The sequence below is a fragment of the Diachasmimorpha longicaudata genome, chromosome 17, assembly GCF_034640455.1.
Source record: "Diachasmimorpha longicaudata isolate KC_UGA_2023 chromosome 17, iyDiaLong2, whole genome shotgun sequence".
NCBI classification, from domain to species: Eukaryota; Metazoa; Arthropoda; class Insecta; order Hymenoptera; family Braconidae; genus Diachasmimorpha; species Diachasmimorpha longicaudata.
The window spans coordinates 5,069,100-5,095,037 of record NC_087241.1 but is presented as its reverse complement, the minus strand read 5'-3'; the positions used below and the strand labels follow the sequence as shown (position 1 = coordinate 5,095,037).

Below are 25,938 nucleotides of genomic sequence, written 5' to 3'. Positions count from 1 at the left end.
GTGGTGATAAATAACCGCGATCGCACGTTATTGCATCCTTTTACTCTTCACTCTGTGTGCCCAGTCTTGAGCTAAACTTAGACTCGATTTTTTTTATCACTCTTTTAACAACTTGGGCCATTCATTTTTTCCCCCCTCCTCACGGCTAATCTTCATTCGAATTTTTACTCTTCTCAACTCGTTGCAACTCAGAGGTATTATTAATGTTTATATTTTTAGATGTTGATGGAGCAGAAAATACCTACTTTCTCTGTATGTCCGTAGTAAAAAGACTTTCTATGCTAATTATCGAATGGATCTGGATGATTATCAACTTGTTTATAAATAGACACGACGAGAAAATAGAGGGGTAATCATCGGGTGCCAGAGAAAACCGTTTCCTTCAATGGAAAGGAGTTGAAAAAAAATGGAGAATATATTACCTGATTGGTAATAACTGTGAGATCTTACAGATGATGGTAAATAAATCATGATGGAGATTATTTTATGTGTAACGGGGTTGCTGTCCCCCTCAATTATATTGTTTTCTCATGAATTAAATAAGTCATTTCTCGGTTTGAAATGCACTTCTTTCCAGTCTCGCATTCAAGTGGTTTATGTAAAAACAGAACTGTAATGCCAGTGGAAACAGACACTTCGGACTGACTATTTCAAACGATCAATTAGAATTCACTTATGTCTGAAAAAAACATTTAGAAAACCAAAATAAAAGTTCATGTTTTCCATTAAAATCTCCCAATTTTTCGGAGATTCGGGACCAATGTTTATCAATTCCGTGGAGATGACCATCAAATATTTTCCCACGATCCATTCACCAAATCAATGACATCACACGTCATCCTGGAAATAAGAATGAATAAACAAATCGGTGAGCATCAGTTCCTCGCATATTTCCCAAGGACGTTTGATTACGTCCTTTCACGATGATCAAATCCCCCCCTCTCACAGTTGCCACGAGTAATCGATGTGCCAGGCGAGGAGATAAAGGGCGAATGTTTGTTAATAATTCATTGCTCAGGTCTCCCTCAATGTTTACGGTATTACAGATACAGTCGTACCAGTGCAAGTTGTATAAGCGTGTCAGCCATACGTACGATATTATGAGTTATGGCATTAGTAACCGGGTGCTAACCATCCTTGTCACACGTTAGTACCTGTAAACGTATGCAACGTCATCGTATTCAATGTTCGTGCATCAATGCTGATGGTGACTGGGGGGGTAGAGATGCCGCAATGAGGGGAAGCCGAGATTAAAACCAGTTTGATGGAAAGTGGCGAATGTGAACAAAGGTCGACTGGAGGACACTGACTGTTCCGTCATCTTCCCTTTCGATGGTGGTTTATCATTACCATTATCGTTATCTGATCGCTATGGGCGGTTTGACAGAGTGACAGCGGTCGGAGTGCCGCAGGGAGATCTGCCTCGTTCCTCGGGGATTCAACGATTTTATCAGAAAGAGCTTTCATCTGTGGGAATTTGACATTTTACGTCTCACACTACTAGTACCTTTACTACTTACCCTGCGATTCACTCATTCAATCGCCCCAAATATTCCCCAATTCATTTGAGGAACTTCCCAGCCTCCACTAGACTGAAAACCCCCTTAAATATTACTTGTAAATCCCAGGAATCTGTGCACCCGAAATTTCTGAGAACCAATGGATCGAAAAATGTCCAACTGTCGAACTAAAAATGCAAATATTCATCAAAAATCCCGGTGGCATTTAATCCAAGAAATTTCCGAGAACGAATTCGTCAAAAAAATTTCTACACCGCTGCAGCCGAAGACTGTTGCTGTCTCTAACCCGAGCTATCTATGTAAACCCATGAAGGACGAAGCTACGAGGTCGTCCCATGAGTAGGGGAATACCTCCATGAGGCCGGTTGTTAGCCCCTCGTCGTCAGTAATATCCTAGTAAGAGCAATAATAGTAGCCGACTGGCTCCACCTGAGAGTGGGATATTTTCTCGCTGTGATACTGCCCACCAAAGGCCCACCACCATTCTGAGGAGTCTCAATTCTCCCACCACAAACTCAACCATCTACCTGTCTCCAATAAAGATACAGATTGACATACTATTATATATTTTTTCCCCCCTGGATTTCACTATTTTTCTCTCCAGTCGATCAAAATGGCTCAGCCACTGGATAAAAAACGAATCGGCCAGTCTCCCTGGGTCTCATCGTTGTGACAACCATCAGTTCACCAATGACTCTGGATACTGTTGTCTCCAGTATCATTGGCCTCACTCTACAATACCCCATAAAGTATACGAGGAGTGGAGGCAGAGGAGGAGTAGACGAAGAAGACGCAGAAGGAGAAGAGTCGAGGACGAGAGTGGAAACGCCACTGAGTATTTCTGACCCCTCCGGAGTCGTCGTTGACCAGTCTGGGTGATCGCAGGCCACTGAGAGCCTCTTCAATACCGGAGGACCTGCACTTGGTCCATTGGAGGTCAGTAAACCCGAACAAATGTATTTTATTTTTATCAACAGTGGATCTGTCAGTTTTATTCACCATTTCTATTTATTGCGAAATTTCAAATCTACGAATTGGAGACAAACTTGTTATTGAATCTATTGTTATCGAATATTGCAAGCTGCATAATTTCTTATCAATTAAAAATGCCACTTCAGAGGACAATAAGTCTTCCACAGAGTTGAACTGAAAATCCTATTTCCAATTTTTTCACGTGACTCCTCCTCATGTGATCTTGAACACGAAATAAAGATAATTATGCCCTCTTAATTTTTCCGTCAATTTGCCGCTTTAGTACCAGATAATCAGCATCATTTAACCGGTCCGACATACCATTCACCAGTAAATAAATATCTCCTCTGACGTGCCCCGCACACCTGACGCATAAATAAAATTCGAAATTCAGTAGCGAAGTGGTAAATCGAGATAAGTCACTTCGGTTTACTGTCCAGTACTTGACGAATATCTCGAAATCTGGGGAAGATAGCGAAATATTTATTATGACCTTTTATGTGGGGCGAATTTAGCACTATAAAAAATGTCGTAAACAAAAATTCGCTATCTCTCTTGGATTTGGAGATATTCCTCAAAAACTGGACCCAGGGAAGAGGCATCTTATCTCGCTACTGAATTGTAAAGCCATCGTCTCGGTTGTAACGCAGATGCGTAAATCTGATGGAGATCCGATACATCGGCCCGATAGACCAAGGACGTGGGTGGTTTAATTCTTTGCGAAAGCAACGGATTGCAGATATGGTGCACCGCGTGACTAATGCAAATTGGCAATGCGAGGCACGTGCAGTACTTTTATTTTTTAATTCCCCCGAGGATTGTTCACGGTTTTTCGGCAATTAACGCTGAGCACTGCGCACGAGTCGATGTGCGTATGGCAATTATGATGTGAATGACGATTAGTAAACAATATGGAGTTCACAAGGTTTCTTAAACTATTAATAGATGAATTTCTGACGTGGGAAAAGCCGTTACATACGAGGTGATAATTAATGATGATAGGGAGGAGTGGCTGATGGGTTCTTCAGACGTCATTTGAGCTGAAATTTGGGGGGGGGGAGGGGGCCATCAATGTGATGGAGTCATTTCAATTTAAGACATTAGCCCCACGAGTGAGGAAAAATACAAATTTTAATTCACAATTTTTCCCTCGAAACTAGTACAGCAGCTCTCTATGCACGAGTGTTAATAGAGCTCAAATGTTCAGTGTCATCGGGAGACATAAATCTAATCTAAACATTAGAATACCCAAAATGTGATTCAAAACTGACGGGTTCGTGTTTGACGCCTGATGATGAATTTTCTCGACAACAGGATTGTTCAATGAAATATGTTATCTCAAGGAATTAAATTCACGCGAGTATTTACTGTACTTCCGAGATGAAAAATAGCAATCAATCATGTCAAAAGCTAGACATCTCAATCTCCCAGTCCAAATACAGAAATTTTTGCTAAATTGAGTGGCTCTAAGGCTTTACAAAAAAAATGAATGAATTACAAAAATTCTATCATTTTTTTATCATCAAAATCTTACGTCCGTTGATAATTATACACGCGGAATCATTTAGTTCTAATAGCAACAAAAATAGTCAGACATCTCGAACAACAATCTCGACAAACACACTTTGTTTTTAATTTTTTTAAGCAAAACACGACATTTAAAAATGTTTCCCAATGATTTCCATTAATTATTGACAGTTAAATTCAATTACCATCCAAACTTCGATCGAAATATCATGTTCATTACGATTACGCGTGAGAAATGATGTATTCTTTGTAATAATCATCTCAGTATCACATTTCATCGACCGCAGTAGTTGGAACACAAACGGGTTTTTTCGAATAAAAAAATTTAAAAAATCGTTATTGAATATTCCCTCAACTCTCTGACGTTTTACAATTTTTCTGACAGTTTCCTTATTATTTTTTCATCACATACGTGAATTATACTCTTCCCTGAAGAGTTGACAATAAAAAAATTGATTCGCAACTGTCTCCTGACCTTTTCCAAAATGATTTCTCTTTTTTTTCATAAATTTCCCCCGAAAAGAGACTGTCAAGAACGGAATATCGAATACCAGCGTTCAGTCAGTCAATTTGATATTTGTATATTGAAAAAATTAATCCCACAACCACCAGGGAATATACTCATTACAGCACCAATTACTCCGGAAGTATACCTCCGCAAATGTTGATTTTGCAAAGATATCGGAGTCGAGTAAATTTGCGCAACTAATTTCATCGAGTTTCAATTGCCGGTATAAATAAATGATAAATCCACTAAGATTTATCCAAATTTTCCAACAATTCTGTTTTCAATTCAAACAAAATAGTCGTTTTACAGCACCGGGTGATTACATCCCACAAGAGATGCCTGTATTCGCACTGAACCGTTGACAATTCAAGGAGAGTGCAAAGTGCGCTGCGTTAATCGATGCGTTAAGAACTACAAGTTTGTGAATGAAGGATTTCCCTTCACTCGTGAGATTGCTTTCCTTGAATAAAAACATGATGAAAAACCAGGGAAAACAAAATTCGCTAAGCTGTTAATATGAATTAAGCATTAATATTTTATTACCGTAGTTTCCTTTCGTTGGCAGAATAAATTAATTTTTTTCAAATTACGAGGGGGAATGCAAAAATCGTGGGATAAAAATCTCTCCACATTTTCATATATTTAATGACCAATTAATTATTCTGCATCATCGTGAGTCCTCGGAGAGAAGTCCTGAATGAAAAAAATCCCAAAAGTGGGACATTTATTTTAATCCTCCGTTTGGTAATTCTAGTTAAGAATAAACATGTAATGGGGGTAGTCTCTCCGTAATACATACAGGTATACCGTTACCCCGTCGGTAGGAGTGTCTTCAAACAACAGTCAGAGAGAGAGATGAGAAAAAAAAAGCCAAAGAGGTAGTAGACCACTGGAGTTGCTCGATGATTTGCGCTTGGCAGGGGGTCACGTGGTGCTTTATCGCTCCGACAGTGGAGGTTTAAATCGCGCGGTGGGATAAAACCACCAGTTGAGAGAATCACCGAATTGCGGTCTCTTGGGTGACAGTTTGTCATCGAGTAGCGACCAACAACAATTTGCCATGAGTCGTTATTGGCCTGAATTTACTTCATTCTCGGTTGATTCGTATCAGTGGGATGAGACTGTAGAGAATTTGTAGAATCAATTTGTTTGGTGAGTCTTGGTGATCACTCCGAATTATTCCATTATGGATATGTTTGTCCCAGAAGCCGATGGCCAGTCATAAATTTCGTGGGGATTGAATCGTGTTTACATTCGTTGTCAAGACGTCTCAATTCTTGACTTGGTTTTTGCTAAATATATTCCGTTGGAGGGGAGATGGAAATTTTTTCTATGAACCTTTATTGTTGAGAAAAACAAGAGCTGCAAAAAAGGTTCCCATACATTTTTTCGTATCTCGCGTCGTTTCTGAGATATCCCCCGACCCCTAGAATTTGTAGTTTGACTAGGTCTAGTAGGAAACATCGCAGCAATAATAAAAAAAATTCTCGTCTTTTCCATACGTCCAGACAAAAGCTGACTCATTGCCACGCTTGTATCACCCCAAGGAGATATCGCATCGCCATTAAAACTTCGGGAAAGAGAAATGGTTAAAGGAACAAAAATGACAAAAACCAAACTGGTTCCACCAGACGGTGGATGGGGTTGGGTTGTCCTGATATCAGCCCTTTCCGTCAACTTCCTCATCCCTGGCACCGTCAAATCCTTCGGTGTTCTCTTTGTCGAGTTTCTCCAGGTCTTCAAGGCTTCACCCACTTCAGCGTCGTGGATGCCCGCCCTCTGCTACTTCCTCTACAGTTCACTCGGTAATTAATTTTTCATCCGCCAGCCCCGGGCCCCTCGATATGCTAATTTTATTCCATCGTTTCATTTCTTTTCCTCCGAAACAGGACCACTATCCAGCGTACTCTCCATGAAATATTCCTACAAAACGGTTACGCTAATAGGCGGTGCCTTTGCCGCCAGTGGAATGATGCTCAGCTACTTCGCTACTTCCGTGTCCTATCTCTACGTCAGGTAAGTAAATAAATAATTATGGAATTTTCGACGTTTCTTTACCGTAGTATTTTTTCTTATCCACTTCAATTACGCCATTAACGACATTTGATATCGTTCACCGCACGTCAGTGAGTCATTCTGACTTTACGAGGATGCCTCAGTTCAAGAAAGTTTATAACTTATAAATTTCCAGTTAAAAAATTATCTGGTAAGACTCGCGGGAACTTTATGAGAAATGTTTTTTTTTTAAATAATCGTCGATATGAACTTCAGCTATGGAGTTATGGTGGGCATAGGTGCTGGTCTGACCTTCCCCCCAACAGTCTACATCGTGACCGCCTACTTCGAGAGACTCCGTGGTTTTGCAACAGGACTTTGCATATCCGGAAGTGCCATTGGAACAATCGTCCTCCCCCCCTTCCTGCAGTTTCTTCTGAATCACTTTGGTCACAGGTGACTATTCCCCGCAATATTCTCCCCAAATCCATGAAAATCCCTGAGAAATGATTTTTTATTGTGGATTACGTGAATAGTTCTGCAATTTTTACTGATTATTTATCTCGGTATAATGTGACGCATTTGCATCTCTAAAATCTGATCGTCATGATCCTGTACCAACACGCGACGCATCGCATGCGAGTATTCTCCAAATACATCTTATGTAAAATATCAAATGTCCGCTTCATAATACAAATCCCGACGTAAACAAAAAATCAACCACAAAACCTCTGACCATCGCCAGTAAGTGCTTCTCCTCCTTAATTTTCCCTCCTTTGTTCGTAATTCCAGAGGCGCAGTATTGATTATGGGTGCAATTACGTTGAATACACTTGTGTGCGCGTTTCTTTATCATCCGGTGGAGGAGCACATGAAGGAAGTGGCCATTGATGGAATAGACAATGAGGCGTTGAATCTGGAGGAGAGCGAGTCAACAAAGTCCCCCCAAATGATGATAGAAACCATCAACGAAATCAAGCCCGCTAATTCATCGGGTCATGATCACCTCGACGACCTCTCCAAAGAGTTGGAGCGCAAGCTGACAACACCGCAAGCCCCCCTGGAGCCAGCGGCAAACAAAGACCCCGAGGCCCCGATTCCCGAGAAACCAGAAGTCACAGAGACGAGCGAAAAGCCTCCGGAGGAATCCAACGCAACTTCCATCACCTGCGAGGTTGGTAACATCAAGGTCATCACCCCAGGTGTCATCGCAACCCCTCCCCTGAGCCGCACGAACTCAGCGAGAAAGAGCGCGAGACCCGGCTTCCACTTGTCCCGTCAGCACAGCATTGTTTCCGAAATGGGACCGATAGCCTTGACCCCTCGGATGAACGTCCCGAGTATGTTCCGACGATTATTCAAGACTCAGGAGCGCAAGAAGCGACGATCGAAGACAATCAACAAGTCCGAAGCCCCCGAGGTGAGGAAGGAGTCCTCGTCTCGGAAGAATTCAAACACCTCCGACAGCTCGAGCACAGAGAGCACCAGCTCAGCGAAGAACTTCTTCGACCTGAGTGTCCTGAGGGACCCCATCTACCTCGTCATCTTGATATCCAACTCGACGTCGGCAATCAGCAACACCAACTTCATGATTCTCCTGCCCTCATACGCCATCTCCGAGGGCTTCGACAGAAATTCCGCGGCTCTGCTGTTGTCCATCGTTTCCGCGTTGGACCTGGTTGGAAGGATTGGTGGTGCTTCGCTGTCTGACATTGATTTTATACCAAAGTATTACTACTTCGTGGGGGGATTGGGCCTCAGTGGAATAGCCCTTGCCCTCCTCCCCATGGCCACCACCTACACGATGCTGTCCTTCTTCTGCGCCCTGTTCGGACTGTCCTCTGGGATGTACATCGGCATCACCACGGTCATCCTGGCGGACATGCTGGGGACGGAGAAGCTCAGTTCGTCTTATGGAATTTCCCTGTTCGTTAATGGGGTCCTTCAGCTGATAGGGCCACCCGTTTGCGGAGTGATTTATGAACAGGTTGGCACCTACAAGCCGATCTTCCTGGCTTTTGGAATTATTCTCATACTGGGGACCGCTCTCTGGGCTGCCGTCCCCATCATCAGGAGGAACAAGAAGGAGATCGACGTCGCTTGACGATGATTTAAGAGATTTGATTGCACTCTGCCATATGGAAGTTAACTCATCTTATTATCGTATTATTCGTTTCATTATTACACTCTCGACGTTAATATCATTTGTATTTATGTCTAGTCATGTATGTTAAGGATTTGTACAAAAAGGAATGGAGGAGGCACTCCACCCGGTGCCTCTACTGCTCAAGGTTAGTCCGTCCATTACTGGGGGGAAAATTAAAATGGAACTTCTGGGGATTTAGAAAGAAATTTTGTCCGTACTTAAGAGTAGATGGTCTCGACATCCTATGGGTTTTCAAAAATTATTCATAATTATATGTTTTGAATCATACGTGTGACCGGGAAAATTTTTGCAAATAAAAAAAACAATTACAGATGTAATTCTCATTACTCATGTGTCCTCTGTACTCAATGCCACTCATCAGAGGCCATCCATTAATAATTTCGCGGATGAAGATGGACCCTAACGACAATTTGATGATAAGTTTATTTTTATTCTTCATTATTATGTATTCCTGCACTGGTATGACTCATGTAGAGTAATCATAATTAAGATGTAACGTGACAATTGATAATGAATATTGTGATTGTATGAAATGAATCAGTCGTACATGTCAAAATGAATGAAATGATTTTATTCCCTAGTTTATCCGATAAGTCTTCAATTCTCAATTTTATACATTTACAATGAGAAGGATGAATGAAAAAACGAATAAACCGAATGTATTACTGCGTTTCCAATAATTATTTTAATTAATTACTGAAAATAATATTCTATCAATCATCCCCCTATGTCCATATCTACAAGAACAAATAATACTTTTTTATTCTTTTCAAATCTATAATTCCAATCTCTATACACATACAGCCATTTACATCGCGAAATAACGTAGTTACGCACCTTTTGGAAAAGCACTTGGAAATTATGTAGAATTTAACAATTACGTTCACTTGCAAAATTTTTGAATTCCCATGGCATTGAAATTTTCATTAATTCATTAGTAAATTAACAGAAATATCTAAATCTTTTTCATTTTTGTTTGAACACAAACAAATGAGCTATTTACAAAATTTGGACACACAGTCCTCTCGTCAATCTCTCAATTCACATTTTGGCTACTGATAGTTGTGGGCAATTCATTCATTAATTCTCCTTTCGTGTTCACCTACACATTATTCTAAAGATTATGGAACACGTTTGCGTAATGACGAGTGAATTACTGCCCATTGAGAATATCTTTTTAATCATTTCAATTATTCAGTGGCTCATTGCACAGTGACAAAAAATAATAATAATCACCTGAACTATTATCAACGATGCTAAATTTTATCATGATTCTTCTTACACCTAATCATTTCTTCATTGTTTTATATACATTTAATAATTTGCACCTGAAAGGGAAAAGGTAACGTCACATGAATGTTATTGAAAATATCTTGGGATTATTTTCCCCATAGAAAAATAATATTCACCATAAAATACAGGCTGAATTGAAGTTTCTATCAGACACCAAAAATTGAATTTCTCCAGTGATCCCCTTACGGTACTACATTATCCTTCCTCCCAGCAAATGGTACAATGCTACGAATCCCTTTAACAGACGCCTAAAATTTGAAAGCAAATCGCAGGATCTCAATTAATAACGCAGTTTAATTCGTTACTCTGTTAAAATACACCGGGGGATTAGGATGTGGTATGTCGCAGTGGATAATTACCTTCTTCTTAGATCCATTTAGAAAATCTCTGTACATTTCTGACCGCAGATAACGCGCATAGCTGTCAGTCTTCATGAGATGATAAACATGAGTGGCGGCGACGTCGAAACTCCAACGATCTGGCTTCTCTAAATTCCTCTTAGTAAGCTCAAAGGATCGTGAGTCCACGTTTATTGGACAGCTAGCGTCTGGTCTCAAGTATTCATTCCATATTTCGTCTACCTGTTGGCGTATAAACGATTTAAAAAATCGTACGCAAAAGCTCAGGGCAAAAATGACTGATTACCTTAGCCTGAACGTCACGTTGAGGTAGTGTTTTCAAATTTTGTACGGCCTCCCAGAACCTTCAAAATTAATTAACAGTGTCAATTATTAACCAAATACAATCGTCATTCCATCAGCCCCAGAACGAATGATGAAATCATAAGATAATTTATTTTGAGAAGAAAACTTGCTTGAGGTTTTCACTGGAGTATTCCATCTCCAAAAACTTGACAAATTGCTCCTTTCCAATGGGATCCTGGAGAAGCTCCTGCAGGCTAAAGCCCCATCGTTTGACTCTCCTCGCCGAGATGTCTTTTCTAATGAAAATACAATCGAGTCCGGAATGATTTTTTTATTACAAAATTTTCCAGAGACTAATCCGAGAAAAACTACTCACGCAATTTTCTCCTGTTCCCACAATTCCGTACTATCCGATATCCACGGATTACTGAACTCCGGCTGTGTAAACAATGGATCATACTCGACGTATTGTTCGAAGTATCCAATCAAACTGCAAATTGATTACAAAATTATTCATGTAACTACAGCATTGTTTAGTGGGAAACAGTGAATGTATTATTGTGATTAATTGAATGCTCACGCCTCAGCAACTTTGGAGACCTTGATGTTTCTTCTGTCGAGTCGTTGTTTAAGCATGTCTATTTCCCTTTGTATACTCTCACTCGATGCTGTAATATCCGCATCAGCGTGAGTTGGTGATATTCTTCCACCGGCAACACCCAGTTGCAGATGTTTACTGCCTTTTACCATTGGTTTGTTTGTTCTGCATGCTTTCTTTATATCCAATTCCGTTGTGTTAACACAGCCCGGCTGGAAGTGCAATTAGACATTACGATTATTATCTGCTATTACGACTGGCGTAATTAATATTGATTGATTACGTGGGAAAAGGGGATGAGTTTCTTGCTTCGTCATATTTTTTTGATAATTATAATGATGTAAATGAGCAAGAGACATTTTTTATCATTCTCCGGGCCATTTGCACACCTCGACCTGATTTTTCACTCGCATTTCTTCCCACATTTTCCAACCCTCTTTGAAATTAGATATTATCAGTCGGAATAGAGATGAAATTGATATTTTCCAGTCAGTGCACCATCAGATGAGAAATATTTACCATAGGCCTGTGCACATCCCAGAATGCTCGCTCCTGGCTATCGAGGACCTTTCTCTCCAATTTATCACGTTTCTTATCAACTTTACTCTGCGCCTCTGCTTGCATAAAAATAAATTCCCACTTGCGTGAAAACATCTTCTGCAGTCTTGCGAGATTCTCTGCTTCGTAGTCAGCCAATTCCAAGCGTGTCTTGTTCTGCATTGTGCGCTTACACAGGTAAACAGCTAATTGATAAATTTTGGGATTAAACTGGTGATTAATCGGAACTAATTGGGCGGAATTTATTAATTTTTTAAACCACAAACCGTAATCGGTATTCTCTGGCTCCCAACAATTTGATGGCCAAAAGTAGGGCGTTTGAAATCGATAAAAAGTGTTGTCATTCTTTACAGTGAGGCAGTGATCGTCGATGGGAAAAAAGTAGCCATGGGAGGCCATCAAATGAGCTACACGTAGAGCCTCTTGATCGTCAATGTCCATGTTCTTCATCATCCAGGCTATCAAGTCTGTACCTAAATTCAAAATAAAAAAATCGTCGATATAGATTGAATTCTGTCGAGACTCTGTAGAAAGTCTATTAATTTATTCCCCATTGTTGATGGCTAGTTTATAGAAGGTGGAGTCGATTTTAATTTCCTGCGTTATTGATTCTTCCAATATTTCAATCTCCCGATAGAAATTGAATAATATAATTTATGTAATAATATGAAGAATACCCGTAAAAACCGAAGGAATCTTCGTCATAAATGTCTTGGCAGTTCTCACTGGGACACCATTAGTCTCGTCCAACATTTTTTCGACTATAGATTCCATCTGAAAGGGATAAAAAAAATGTTTAGATAGGATCTCTCGAAGCGTGGTACAGACGGATTCGCTGATATTTTTAGCAGAGGGGCTTCCCTAATCGATCAATTTCATCTCCGAAAACACAGGAACAAATGAAAATGGTAAAATGACACTATAAAAGCATCACAGATACAACTTGAAACGAAAGGAGATTTTTAAAAGAGAGATTGACGGCTGAAAGCGATCGATCAAGCGACCCATTTTTTTTTTCATTCTCCATTTTACCGAGACCAATTCATCTCACTCGTATCAGTATTTCAAAGAGGAATAGATTTTTTTTAATTAAAATTTTTTCCCACCCCCAATGGAAACCATTTTGCCCCGTTTGCTTTCAAGAGTGATTGATTTTCTTCTTCGAGTTTTCATACTGCCAAATTATATTTTAATTCATCAGATCATCACCTTCTTGTATACAACGTAGTTAGGACTGTCTTCGGCGCATGTTGCTGTCGATTTTGGCCTATCGACGGCAACTCCACTTTTGACGGCATCCGTCGTCGTCGTTTCCTCCTTTCTCTTGGAGGTCGTACCAATTCTACCTTTACCACTGGCATTGTGTTGTTCATTGGTATTTTTTGAACAACTACCGTCGCTGTCAATGGGTTTACGCCGGTTGGCGGACTTTTCGGAGCTCATAGTTACCATATCCAGGCGCTAAGGGAGGTGCACCATTGCCCCTCTGCAATTAATACGATTTTATCGAATGATCAAAAAGATAAATCAGATGAACGGAGTTTTTTCAAAAAAATCCAGGGGAAAAGGCCAGGTAAATTGAATTTTCTCTCGCCCTCTCTCGCGCAAAAAATCCCCGAACAACCCCCTCACAAGGTTATCCCGAAACTCCATTGAACTCTACCCCAGTCCATCATCTTTAAAAGCTCCGGCGGAATCAGATAATAAAACAAAAACTAATGAAAAAATGAAAAGATAGAGAGAGGTCGTAAATTGATAAATTTCATTGTCGGAGATATTCATCAGCGAGATTTTTCCCAGTCGCCAGAGAGAGACGGCACGATGAGTATTGATTACCAAGGAAAAGCACTCTCCTCTCGCTGCGCGTACCACGGCAAGTTATATAGTTCTCCACTATTACATATACCGTATTTGCCAAGCGAACCGAGCGACCTGCCGTTACGTTTCACAGGTTTTACCCTACAAATGTGTTAAAATGCGCGCCAACTCTCATTATCTCGCTCTTTTCCACTGTTGAATTGTGGTATCCGCACCGCCAACAATATTGCATTGCGCTTTGCCCACCTGTAGTCCCTCCAGTCCCTTTCTATTTTCGGTTGGCGTTCGCCCTTAGGCCTTTACTCCACTCGTTATCCACCGAATTGTCATGACCTCGGATATCTCCACGCTACGATCTCAAGAATATTTCTAAAATTTCCTTTCTTAAATTGTCAGAGACTTTTAGTCAATCCCGAATGGAACTGTTGTAATTTAAATTTTAAATTCCTTGGGTGATGTCAAGCATTCGCTGATGAATGAATCGATTGTCATTTTTAATTTTCCTGATGACGCGAAAAAATTGTTTTCGGTGTCTTATTGCGGAGAAGAGAATTTTTTTATTAGTCAAAATAATATTAAGGATCTAATCGCTAAGATTTTCAATCGTAAACTCTTTCCCGGCCCCATAAATAAATTTTATCATTATTATATATCTCGGGCTCATTGTTGAGAGGATTGTAACAATTTTTTTACGATTTCTTTAGTTCCGAATCTTCGGGAACACGAAATGAATTTTCAGTGTTCATTTTAAAATTAATTGCCCTCTTTAATTTTCAATTCCACGAATGAACTGATCGTTTAAATGATAAAAATTTAGAAATAAAAAATTTGTTCCAGGAACGCCTGTGCCACAATGTCTTTATCTACTGGCAATTCGCGTAATATCCCCAACTATTGACCACTACCACTGGCCACCGGCCCGTCTACCCGCACCCCCTAAAATTTCCAACCGGCTATTAATTAACACTTACAATCAAGGCTAAGATATCACAAGTGTCCCCATTGTCTCCATCCTCCCATTATTCCCGGAACCCTCATAAATTCAGCAACTTGTGTTTCATTCAATTCACAAGACCCGCACAATTCGCCGGTGGAAGCGAAAACCGAGTGAAAAAAAAAGCACTCACGAGAGAAAAGAAAGAGCGTGACGTCAGCCTCGACAACTTTGAGGCCTTCCTGTTCACGATATATCCCACAGCAATAACATTTAATTCAGCGGTAGTAGTTGCTTTATGAAAAAACGATGTGTTACAAGTGGAGTAGCCGCACGCTATGCTCCAACCCCGACTATCCAATGAGTTTTTCAACGAAACTTTTACTCCAATTTTCCCGGTTCCGAGAGGAAAAAATATTATATTTTCCTCTCACTGATTGTCGTGGCTCCATTAAGAGGAGAACGACGCCTCGGCACGTTAAAAGTCTCGTGCACAACTGATTATTGTGTCGCGTTCGTTGCGCTGAGTCGCACACGAGTGTAACCGCAACATTTATTCCCTCGTTTTACTGTACACTAGTGCAAGTCTGTAGACTGGTTGGCCAGTACAAAGACCGCCCTTTTCCTCGTTCTATCGCTATGACTTATTCCCACACATTCTAATCTTTCACATGTGTTTTTTTTTCATTCTGGGATGGTCACAGCATGTGAGTCTATGCCCCTATGTTTCTCTAGTCCCTCATTCTATTTTAATTCTTGAAATATAATGCAGCTGTTGCAATGGGGAAGAACTAGACGATGATATTTACCACGATTTTCAGGATTTTTTTAAATAAATAATTTGGAATAGACAGAATTGTTGCCGACGATGCCGAATCCAGTAGAAAAAAAATCGTAAAAAAGTTCTTCGCTGATAAACTGACGGACACAGGGGACTAACGAACATCCTCCAGCAACATAACATTAAATTACAAGAGAAATTAATTTTAATTTCAGATGAAAAATAGCTCATCATCAATTTAATTGTCTCCACGTACTCATTTTCTTCCCCTTAGACTCCTCGGCGCTTGTATATTCAACAGTTACTTCCCAAATTGCATATTGTTATGTCAATTATCACTCTTCCTTTTTTGGAGTCGTTTTAACAACCACTAGAAGATCCACTGAATGTCAAGTGCAGCATAAAATACGTGAGATATTATCGTATTTGATTTGCCGCGCGTTTCAAGTGCATTTCAACTCTTTCCACTCGATCTACCAAACTGCACAGGGGCGGGTTAAACCTAATAATAAATTGAAGAGCATTCATCGAGTGGGCATTATACCGTTATCACTTTATCGGTGAAAATTCTATTACCCGGGAACAGTTTGTTCAGAAAATCCCCAGGATTCAATTGATCCCTAAAAATTCATTACGATTTAGTCGCCAAATGTATGATTAATCCCACGCGTATTCAACAAGCTTCCAGCCAGGGGGAGATGTTCCATCGGATTTTTATCGGGGATGAAGTTGGGGGTGATTAAAACTCTCGGGGTATATTAGACTAATGGAATAAGTAATGATGAGGGGGAGGAAAATCCTCGGGGGCTGATCGTTTACTCGGAGAATTTTTTAGTCATTAGCTCCTGTCTTTATGACTACTGGGGCACGATGGGCCACCCTTTTCCCTCTCGGGGATCAGAATTTTCCGGGGAAAATCACCATCGGGGCCAGGTTTTTTCTTTTATTCAGCCCCGTGACCGATTCTTATTGATTATCGAATGATTAATATTTTTAAACATTTACGTACCCAGTAGTGTAAGTCCGTCGAGGTCAAACAACACTATATCGAAATAATACAGCGGGGATGGGGAGGCATAGCCCCTGTTGTTACTCGTATTGTTTGCGACGCGTAGTGCGATGACTACGTTGGGCCACTTGCGCGAACATGGGAGGTAGGCAACCAACTGGAGGTTGCTAGTTTACTGGGTGAAGCTCATCCTCCCCTTGGGTGTAAAAAAAAATCCACCCTCCACAGTGCCGAGTAGGGACGATGTTGCCCGACGGGTTTAGCGGGGTGAATTAATCGTCCAGCGGCTGCGCTCCGGGTATTTATTTCCGTTTCTCGTACTCCAGCTCATTCTCGATTCATTGTGTTTTTGATATTTGGCATGCAGCCAAGGTAATTTGTTGACGAGCATCGGGGAGAAATTGCGACGACATTTCGTTACTGCAGATAATTTTTCAATGAAATTTCGTCTGGGGATTTTGAAATCTGGAAATTCAACTACAATTGATGCGCTAAAATCAGGGGAAATTAGGGGTCCACAACAGTCAATAAAAACAATTAGACAGATATATGTTTGCTATCCATTATTTATTGTGTCTCTTTGTCAATCTGAATTCGTTTCGCGTAAATAAAAATTTCGGGGTTTTCTGTAACGTGCGGCGACAAACGTGTATTTTTCCAGATTTTATTTAATTCTAAACCTAGGATTTATTATTCATTAAGTCCTGTAATACTTTCACACCCTCGTCTCCTCAACATCTCATTTCTCCGCAAAACAAGGGGTTTCAATCGTTTAGTCTACTACAATAATCATTGAACGAGAAGGAAATCCGTGGTCGCTTTATCATCCGGGGTGATTAGTGAATGTACAAATACATCTGATTGACGTTAAAACTTTTAATCCAATAATCTAACAGAGTATTTACCTCTCCAGTGGCGTGAAAATTTTCGGTAATAAAAAATATACTTCATTTCGTACGAAAAAAATTCACTCAGTGTGTCATACGGTGCAATAAAACTGCATAATCGACATTTTTGTTTAAATAAAAATTACATAAGTACTTTCAATCCATCGCAAATACAAAAAGAACGAACCACATTTCTTGAAAATCCACTAACATTTTTGCACATATTCCGGCATTTGAAAATTATAAAGATCGTCGACTCGTTTTGTTAATCGAATTTATTTACAAATAAATCACTCTGACATACGTTAATAACATGTATAAACTCTATTAAACATCATCAACAGAATACTGAAAAAATAATATGTACACGAGAGGCTTCACACCCCCTGTCATTTATTCATCAATTTATTATTTTTTTTTAAGCTGCGAAACTGTTTGCTGCAGTCACACGAAGTACATATGCGTTAGTATATACATATATTGAAATACGGAAATGGCAAATAAGCTTAGTGTGGCTTAAATTCACTGTATGTTGACCCCCGTTCAATAAACTGATTCTAATCCTCATCCGCTATTCTTCAATTTCTCTTTCTACTGACGTCCTATGTGTGTAATATTTATTTATTATGACACTTTAATGTTCTCTTATTTGTGATGCACCCTCACACTCGTGGCAATGTAATTATTTCGTTAAAAGGATTGCAGTTTTTTTTGCTTTTATGAATCACGTGATTTCATCCCAGAGTTGCGCTTCGGAACGTACGAAAAAAATCTGCAGAAGTCTAGCGAATTCGCCAGACAATTCCATGGGATTTTTATTGGATTTTCTATCATTTTTTTGGCCGATTCTATTAGAAAATATCGCTGCTATAGTGCGCGCCCTTCGGTTCAATGTGAATTATCGAAGGTAAACTATACTAGATCAATTTTATTATTCATTCTATTTATTTACGTATTTCTCTTTTCGTCCAAGCTGAGAAGCTTCTATAGAAAATATTCTGTAGAAATTACTCGGCCGAAATTTTCTCCGTTTGTTCGCTTGATTTATCAAGGAGAAGAGAAAATAAATCAGTAAAAAAGATAAAAAACCATGTCGAGAAATTTCTATAGAAAATATTAAATAGAAAAAAGTGTATAGAAATACGAATTCCAGTGAAGCTGTTGAATTACTCAGTAAAATCGATCATACTCAATCGAAATTCAATAGAATTTTCTATAGAATTCTCTAGGATTTCCTATGCAATTTCGTGCGTGATATAATTCAATATGCATCAATTTTTCAAAGATACATAGAGAATATAAAGAATGTATTACAATAAGGAGAAGATAACTATATTTACATTATGTATTATGTCATTTACAATTCATGCACGAGTCCCTCAGACCTCTCGTTGTACATTCTCATCTAAATAAAATTCTAAACATCATTAAAACCACATTATTTTTGTTCATCGTTTCTTTGTACATTTTATAGGTAATAGGTACTAATTAAACAATGTCCTGTTAAGAGTACATTATTTAAAGTTCAATAATCAACGACTTTATTATCGAAAATGCATTTATGATAAGACTGTTGTGTTATTAATTTCAAGTCGTTGATCATTAATTGTTTCTCTTGTTATTTTTTTTTTTGCATTTCACCTGTTAACGACTGAAAATATCCCCATCATGTCAATGTTTAAATAAATGTGAGCAGTATCGATGGTCAATTAACACTGAAATTGGGATATTATTGGACCCTGGCCGGTCAGATCCTCCACTTTGCGTAGCGTTGATACTTAGGCTCGAGTTCTCTCGCTAACTCCTCCAAATCCTCGGTTACTTGGTATTCATATCCCCTACACAGTTGTATTTCCTTGGGCTTTGTTGTTTCCCCTCGCTCCTCGTTATCCATCACCGCGACTTCCTCTTCCTCTTCCTCACTCGACACTGGAAATGCCCCGCAAACATTAATCCCCATAACAGCTACAAGCAGAGAATGAAGAAGGGAGGGGCAAGATAGAATGAGCCTTCCTAAATCGTCTTAAAGCATCTCCTGGCATAATGGTACTATTTCCACGAGTCAAGTCTCATTTTGAGACTGTGAAGATATGTAAAACGACATCCGAAAGTGCCAAAAGTCCAAGTTATTGATGTTCTGTTATTTAACAATAAAAAATTGTAAGATATGATAGCAATCTTGTCCCGAGTGAATGATCCGCATTCCAAGCTGAATATTTGGCCCTCATCCGAGCCAGAGCAATTATTGCTGATTAAGACTTTCAAATACCAATGAAACAATTTCTTTTTTTGGCCGGTGCATCACTCACCCAAGATCTTGTTCTTCTCCCCAGTGAAGGCCCACTCAATCCCCCACTCCCCGAATTGGAAAGATTTTGTATTACTTGATACTTGAATTAGTCAAACAAGTCGATGGGGAGAATAGGAAAAATGATACATTAACTAATGCCAGGATGACAAATAAATTATTTAACTACTCGAGGATCACCCGACTACTCCGAGGAAAAAAAAACTTGAAGACTATTCCGAGCTCGTCGACCGTTATCTTTATCAATACGAAATCCTTCCGTAACTCCACTCCAACAAAGCAAAATACATTAAAAAAATAATCAACAAGCTGATAAACAAATACCAAAGCGAAGCAGCCAACTCTCCCAAGGTCAAAATTCACGTTTTGGATTTTCTTTTTTATTATTCAACTCACCTCGTGCAACTGCTGACCAACTGTTCCTCATTGCTTAATTTAGCTCCAATGATCGTCACATCAGTGTCACCAATCATCTGCGTATCAGTCTGTGCAATATCCTCGTGTTGCTCACCATTATTAACAAAAACGCTGGTTTTCATAGTAATACTTTGACCGATGCTCTGGGCTTGATCATTGATCTCTGGAATGTTGTAAAATTTTTCCTCAGAATCCTTGACCACCTGTACATTATCGACTCTCGTGCAAACCGACGAGCATTCGGAATCAATACCCGAGTCAAGACTCTCCTGAAAATTATCCCTTATCTGCGGTGCTATGTCCAAATTGTCATCCGATATGGAGACAATGACCTCCTCAATTCCCGAGTCCTGGCTGTTCCTATGAACATTTCTCGATTTGTCGATGAACAAATTGGTAGGCGACCTGGATGTCTGAGGATTATCCGATTCCTCCACGAAAGTCGATCTTGATGCGAAATTTTGGCTCTCGTCGTTGATTAAATCGTTGGCAAGAATCGGCACACTAGCTACTTTCAATAAAATATTCCCCTCACAACCCCTATCCTCAATATTTGTACTCAAAACCTCCGGATTTCGACTGCGATCGTGGCAATCGGTGGGAGCAGTCGAATCGGCGTGAAAATCCCCTAAAAACCGGCTGTCGTTCACCACCAGGAGTACCTCATCGATAATGGACGCCAATATATCCTCGACGATCTCCTCCACCGACTTTTCATCGCCATTATCATTACAATTATCATTAAAACAATCGTTAATCGGTAAATTATCAACCACCCCCACCTCAATTACCTCATAATCACTACTGTCTTTGCATTCATCGTCCTCACCCCCTAAATAATGTACATCATCCGCAACTGTTTCGCTCCCTTCAACGATTGGAAATACGGTAGTGTCTCTTAATATACAACTGTTAATACTGTCATCCGTACCATTATCACATATTGTTTGGAGCCCATCACTCGCATTATCCTCAGTCACACCATCGCAATCGTCAATCATAATCGAGTATTCCGATTTGTACACAGCAGGTACACTAGTATTCCCCCCACAATCACCTAAATCGATCGTATGATCACCAAAAGTTTGTGCATCATCCCCCGGAGGGGCATCTACTCTAGAATTATCGAGCTCAGTGTCATCCTCCTGTACCCCTGACAGCCTCCTCGCAACATCCTGAGTTTCGTCGAGAGACTCCTCCTGCTTGACAGAATGATTCATCGACTCAACGCTCAGCAGTTGATCGATACTGAGGGACTTGACAGGATCGGTCTTCGGTGTTGCTGATTTGGCGGCATCAGAAATGGACCTCTGGAGAGGCTGACGAGTGCTATCCTTCAGGTACTGATGAAACTTGTCCCCCAGGGCCATCATGCTGTTGACACTTCCCTGGAGTGAATTCTTCATTGGCACTTCAGCTTTGTCGGCAAACGCCCCTGTGAAGAGGGTTCCAGGGTTCTGGAAGAGGCCGAGAAGTCGCTCCAAGCTCGATTGTTTAGGTACATCAGTTATCTTTGGTTCATCAGGTGCTCTGACGTGTGACAGAGGCTCTAATGCTTCGGTTAATGTTTTATTTACACTCAACTCCTGGCCATTATCCGGCGTGGCAATGATTGGTAAATTATGATTGGACACGAGATCATCGGCATTTGGTGTTTCGTAGGTTGAGGGATTTGTCGAGACGCTGGGGAGACGAGTGGAGGTTGTGATGGTGGTGTCAACGTCGAAGACAGTGCCAGAATCCGGGGTTGTTATTCTGTCTTCAGAGTCAGCCTCGACGCTTGATTCACTTCCACGTCTCGAGTCCTCCTCCTCCGATTTGAAAACACTGTCAGAGTCATCGGAATCAACTCTATCGGCCACATCTACTCGATAATTAAATCCTATTGTTACATTTGTTGTACCTGACACGACATTTTTAACTCCCTGACTCGGTGGTACATTTGATTCAACGATTGTAACGCGAAATCGCGACGAGGTGCCACTACTCGTTGTCGGAAAGAAACACGTGGGTGATGAGGCTAAGGATGGGGGTGTTATCGGTGATGATGAGGCTGAGGAATTAGTGGAGCTTAGTGATGCCTCGGAAACACGTGACACTACGAAACGACTTCGCGAGGGACTTGGTATTGGGCTTGCAACTGGTGATGGTATTGGTGATGGTGCTGGGGACCGTAGACGACCACCAGTTGTACGTTTTGGCTCGAGCATTGTTGTTCTTATGTTTGTATCACCAGTACCAGGTATTACAGTGGATGAACGTGGCAGTGTCTGACATGTCAGCGATATTTTACGTGAGTTAACGCTTGACAGACGACTACGGTGTTGGGGACTACCTGATTCTTCTGTACTTGAGTCTGTCGACCGGGGCTCGTCGTTACGAGCGCAGTAACTCCGGATTTCAGAAACTATGGCCAGGTAGGTTTCCATCATCGATGGCTGAAAGGTACATTATGGGTTTACTAGATGATTTTAGAACTTGAAAGCCATCAACATGACTGACATATGAAGAGTACAGACCATTAGATTTTTTTGTAAAGGACTACGAGACATCCCGAGAGCCCCGAGTAATTTTTTTTTGTTTTATAAATACAAAAGAATAATTACCGCTTTGCTCCAGGTCTTCTCATCCAGATCAATTTGCGTAATGGTAACATTTCGCTTCATCGCTAAGCACAGGAATGTCAAGCCTGTGAGCTGAATGTGATTGTCCCTGAGGTCTATCCTCTGGAGGCTCTCATTCTTACTGACAACCTCAGCCAGCGCCATAATCCCCTTGTTAACCAGCCCAGTTGCCTGGACCCCAAGTTGAAGTAATACTGTGTTATGCTTCAATGCTTCCTTGCAGATATCCAGAAAATCGTCACTCAGTCCATTGTGCCCAATATTGAGTGTCTCGAGGCTTTTCGATTGTGCCTGAAAGCAAAAAATCCTTTACTGCATCGATCCACCTCCTGAAACGCCCAACTACTGTCCCTGTCTATTCAACAACCCCCATTACCCCACAATTGTCAAACGTACAATAGTTGCAGCGAAGTAATCAGAGCAAATTTTCGACAGATGATTGTTCCACAGGATAAGTATCTTAAGCCCTCTAGTGGTAGCAGTATCATTCGATTGTGCAATGAGTCCATCCAAAATATTATGAACGCCTTCATCCGTAATATTATTATTACTGATGTCCAGCAGCTGTAGGCAGTTATTGACCTTGAGCAGTGAGCCTATTTGGAAAGCATCGCTCTGCGTAAGATTATTATCGGCCAAGTACAATTCCTTCAGTCCTGTATTAATTTTCAGGGCAGCAACTGGAGACAGAACAAGCAAATTATTATCACCCATTCATTCCAACGATATTGACAACATTCCATTGTAAAAAAAATTCCTCTAGCTCATTACCTAGTACAACAAAAGCCCGGCCAGCAAGGCCACAATTCTCGACTTTCAGTATTTGCAAGTGAGAGACTGATTGCAATGGTCGCCTGAGAATATTCATGTGCTGTTGTGTCAGTACAATGCTCTTAGCATCCAACTGCTCTAGGCACAGGGTTTTTTTAATCATTTGTCCACACGCCTGCCATCCACGTGTACCTATATTACCATTGCTCGAGATGTTGACGTGTTTTGCTGATTCGTAATACTCGATCATATCGAACAATGTCTCGGCGCTTTCATCAGTGAGATCAGAATGTTCAAGATCAATTTTCCGAAATTGTATCCTCTTGAAGAGCTCCTCGAGTGGCTCGCAGTGTTTTTTCTCAAGTAGTTCGTCCTTCAGGCTGAAGTCATCACACCGACCGTTACAAATATCTAACTCCTGGTGAACAAAAATCATTAGGAGACAATTTGTCTCGCGTTATTAGAGTGATACTAATTATATTGAGGGATAGGAGGTGGGATGGGATTTTTGTAATTGTAGATATTACCTCGAGCTGATCTAAGACTTTTTTAAGAGGTTCCGCGCAATGACGCTCACATGATTCTTTGTATGATGATAGCAATATCTCCCGGGTAACATCCTCAGCTGTGCAAAAATTTATGGTACATATGCAAGTAGATCAACATTATCCATGATTAACAGTTATTTTTTATTTGTTATAAATTGTTACATGTCTTATTTACTCGGTTAGGCTCTTCTTTATCTCGTTATTTTTTCCCCTTTTTTTTTGCCATCTTAATAGAGTAATGAGAGTGAATGACGGGTGGATACTGGATGATTAATGGGATAGACATGAAAATACAGCACTTAATGTCGGCCAAAAGTCGTATATTTCATTTTATTGTTATATGATGCATATTACAATTGTTCATTCAGTAATAATATTAATAATATCTTTCAACGGATGAATACATCGTACAGTAACACATAAAACTGGATATTAATCTAGTCCAGTTTCTATATCGTAACTCAGTAATGATTATGTTCTTCATGTTACAGCTCTCAGTTCGAGATCATCGATAAAGAAGGTCAGGAATTTTAAGCAAAAAATTAAATAAATGAATGATTCTTCATATCTTTATCGTGTAAATTATTCTTCAAACAAAAACGAAAGAACCTCGTTAATGTTTAGTCTGTAATTTCCTTTAATTACACTGATGCATCATAATAATAACGAAGAAGGAAAAAACATGAGAAAACGTAAGAGTTCAAATAAAAGGAGTCAATACCAAAACAATTGTATTGGATACAATGATATTTCTTTCTCTAGTCACTGGGTGTGTTTTTTTTTTCTCTCCTACGATTACAACACAGGGGTAATTCTTAACATACCGTTGCACTTAAAATTAGTATACAGTTCTGATTGTGAAATCTTTAGGACATTCTGCTGACTGACTGGGATGGTCTATAAAAAAAGTATCAAACCCAGTTTGCATGTGGTAAACGATAAGGGTTCCCTCATTATCAACACCAAGGATATCCTCGTATCAGACTGTCGTCTTCGATTAACAGTAACAATCGACAATACATTTGAGAGTAAAAAAAACAACTGATATAATCGGTCACAACACACACATTCTGATGAGATGACAGAGATGATGTCACAAAAAAAAAGTTAATGACAAAAGTATCGTGAAAATAAAATTACAAGACTTACCATGCTCCCAAGGATTGGCTGGCTCGAGATAACCAGTGACGAGATCCTTGTCGTTGTCCGGAAAACAGACTCTTCTACCCTCCTTCCTGACCCTTCCAGCCAATGCACTCCGTATTCTTTTACCATCGATTGTCACATACTTGTGTCTGGCACTTCTCGGTGATTTATTCATCAATAAATCATTATTATCATTACAACAATTACCCAAGGACGTCTTAGCTGACTTTGTTCTGTCCGTATCTGAATTTGTCACTGACGTATTTGTTGTAGTAGTTGTCAGTGTCGACGAGTGATCGTCTACAGGGTTAACACACTCGCTCATCGTGAACCTATTGCTCCTTTTTTTTTTTAACTTACGTACCCCCCTTTAACCCTGATTATTTCACTGTCGTAACCAGTGTCAGCCTCCCCTCGTGAACAAACCTGATATCCCCACCCTCTGCACCCCTCATTAAATTTTACTCTTGATGATGAAAACCAGTGATTATCGAGACGTGACCATTATTCAATCAATCTCACTGTTCCTCGTCTCGCCAGTTGTCTATCCACTACCCTATTACTTCCCTATTTCCATTACTCTTGTTATTATTTATTTTATTTTATTTTATTATTGTTGTAGACGGTTGCACGGTAATTCGGAGTCACGCACGTTATCGAGTCATTTTTATGACAGAGGGTGGAGGAGGGGGATGGGTAGGGAGACACACGTTGGGAATTTTAATGGCGAAATTAATTGAAAACACCCGTACGAGGACTATGCGAAATGAATACTACTCATTTACTACTTCAATACCACTTTACCACTACCCGTGCTTCTTTCCCACAGTCCGCCATCATTGTTGCCGTCTGAAAAACCAGAAAAAACCGTCTCTACCGTCTCGAGGGAATTTTCAATAGGTCTAGGGGTTTG

The 25,938-nt window shown here is 40.2% G+C and overlaps 3 protein-coding genes across 7 annotated transcripts; 1 reads left to right on the top strand and 2 right to left on the bottom strand.

Moving 5' to 3' along the window:
* The first annotated feature begins 1,323 nt into the window (after positions 1-1,323).
* Positions 1,324-9,369, top strand: LOC135170601 (monocarboxylate transporter 13-like). Of its 2 annotated transcripts, none has more exons than XM_064136578.1 (5): positions 1,324-2,456; positions 6,036-6,332; positions 6,417-6,543; positions 6,799-6,978; positions 7,315-9,369. In XM_064136578.1, the coding sequence occupies exons 2-5, from the start codon at positions 6,113-6,115 to the stop codon at positions 8,624-8,626; spliced, it is 1,839 nt and encodes a 612-aa protein (XP_063992648.1). In that variant the 5' UTR covers positions 1,324-2,456; positions 6,036-6,112; the 3' UTR covers positions 8,627-9,369. The 2 variants fall into 2 exon arrangements, with proteins under 2 accessions (XP_063992648.1, XP_063992647.1); XM_064136577.1 differs by lacking the exon at positions 1,324-2,456 and adding an exon at positions 5,417-5,679.
* Positions 9,370-9,458: 89 nt separating this feature from the next.
* Positions 9,459-16,498, bottom strand: LOC135170602 (regulator of G-protein signaling 7). 4 transcript variants are annotated; one of them, XM_064136579.1, is made up of 12 exons: positions 14,572-15,067; positions 12,992-13,268; positions 12,460-12,556; positions 12,049-12,255; positions 11,744-11,967; positions 11,207-11,436; positions 11,003-11,116; positions 10,797-10,922; positions 10,628-10,685; positions 10,342-10,563; positions 10,099-10,230; positions 9,459-10,017 (listed from the first exon to the last, which is right to left on the bottom strand). In XM_064136579.1, exons 2-11 carry the CDS (start codon positions 13,232-13,234, stop codon positions 10,165-10,167), a joined length of 1,587 nt encoding a protein of 528 aa, XP_063992649.1. In that variant the 5' UTR covers positions 13,235-13,268; positions 14,572-15,067; the 3' UTR covers positions 9,459-10,017; positions 10,099-10,164. The 4 variants fall into 4 exon arrangements, with proteins under 4 accessions (XP_063992649.1, XP_063992652.1, XP_063992651.1 ...); XM_064136582.1 differs by having other exon boundaries at positions 14,728-15,067; XM_064136581.1 differs by lacking the exon at positions 14,572-15,067 and adding an exon at positions 16,325-16,498 and having other exon boundaries at positions 9,460-10,017.
* Positions 16,499-18,997: 2,499 nt separating this feature from the next.
* Positions 18,998-25,885, bottom strand: LOC135170596 (uncharacterized). The gene is made up of 7 exons (XM_064136569.1): positions 25,029-25,885; positions 23,859-23,956; positions 23,332-23,749; positions 22,957-23,240; positions 22,543-22,851; positions 19,916-22,374; positions 18,998-19,140 (listed from the first exon to the last, which is right to left on the bottom strand). The coding sequence occupies exons 1-7, from the start codon at positions 25,348-25,350 to the stop codon at positions 19,131-19,133; spliced, it is 3,900 nt and encodes a 1,299-aa protein (XP_063992639.1). The 5' UTR covers positions 25,351-25,885; the 3' UTR covers positions 18,998-19,130.
* Positions 25,886-25,938: the final 53 nt, after the last annotated feature.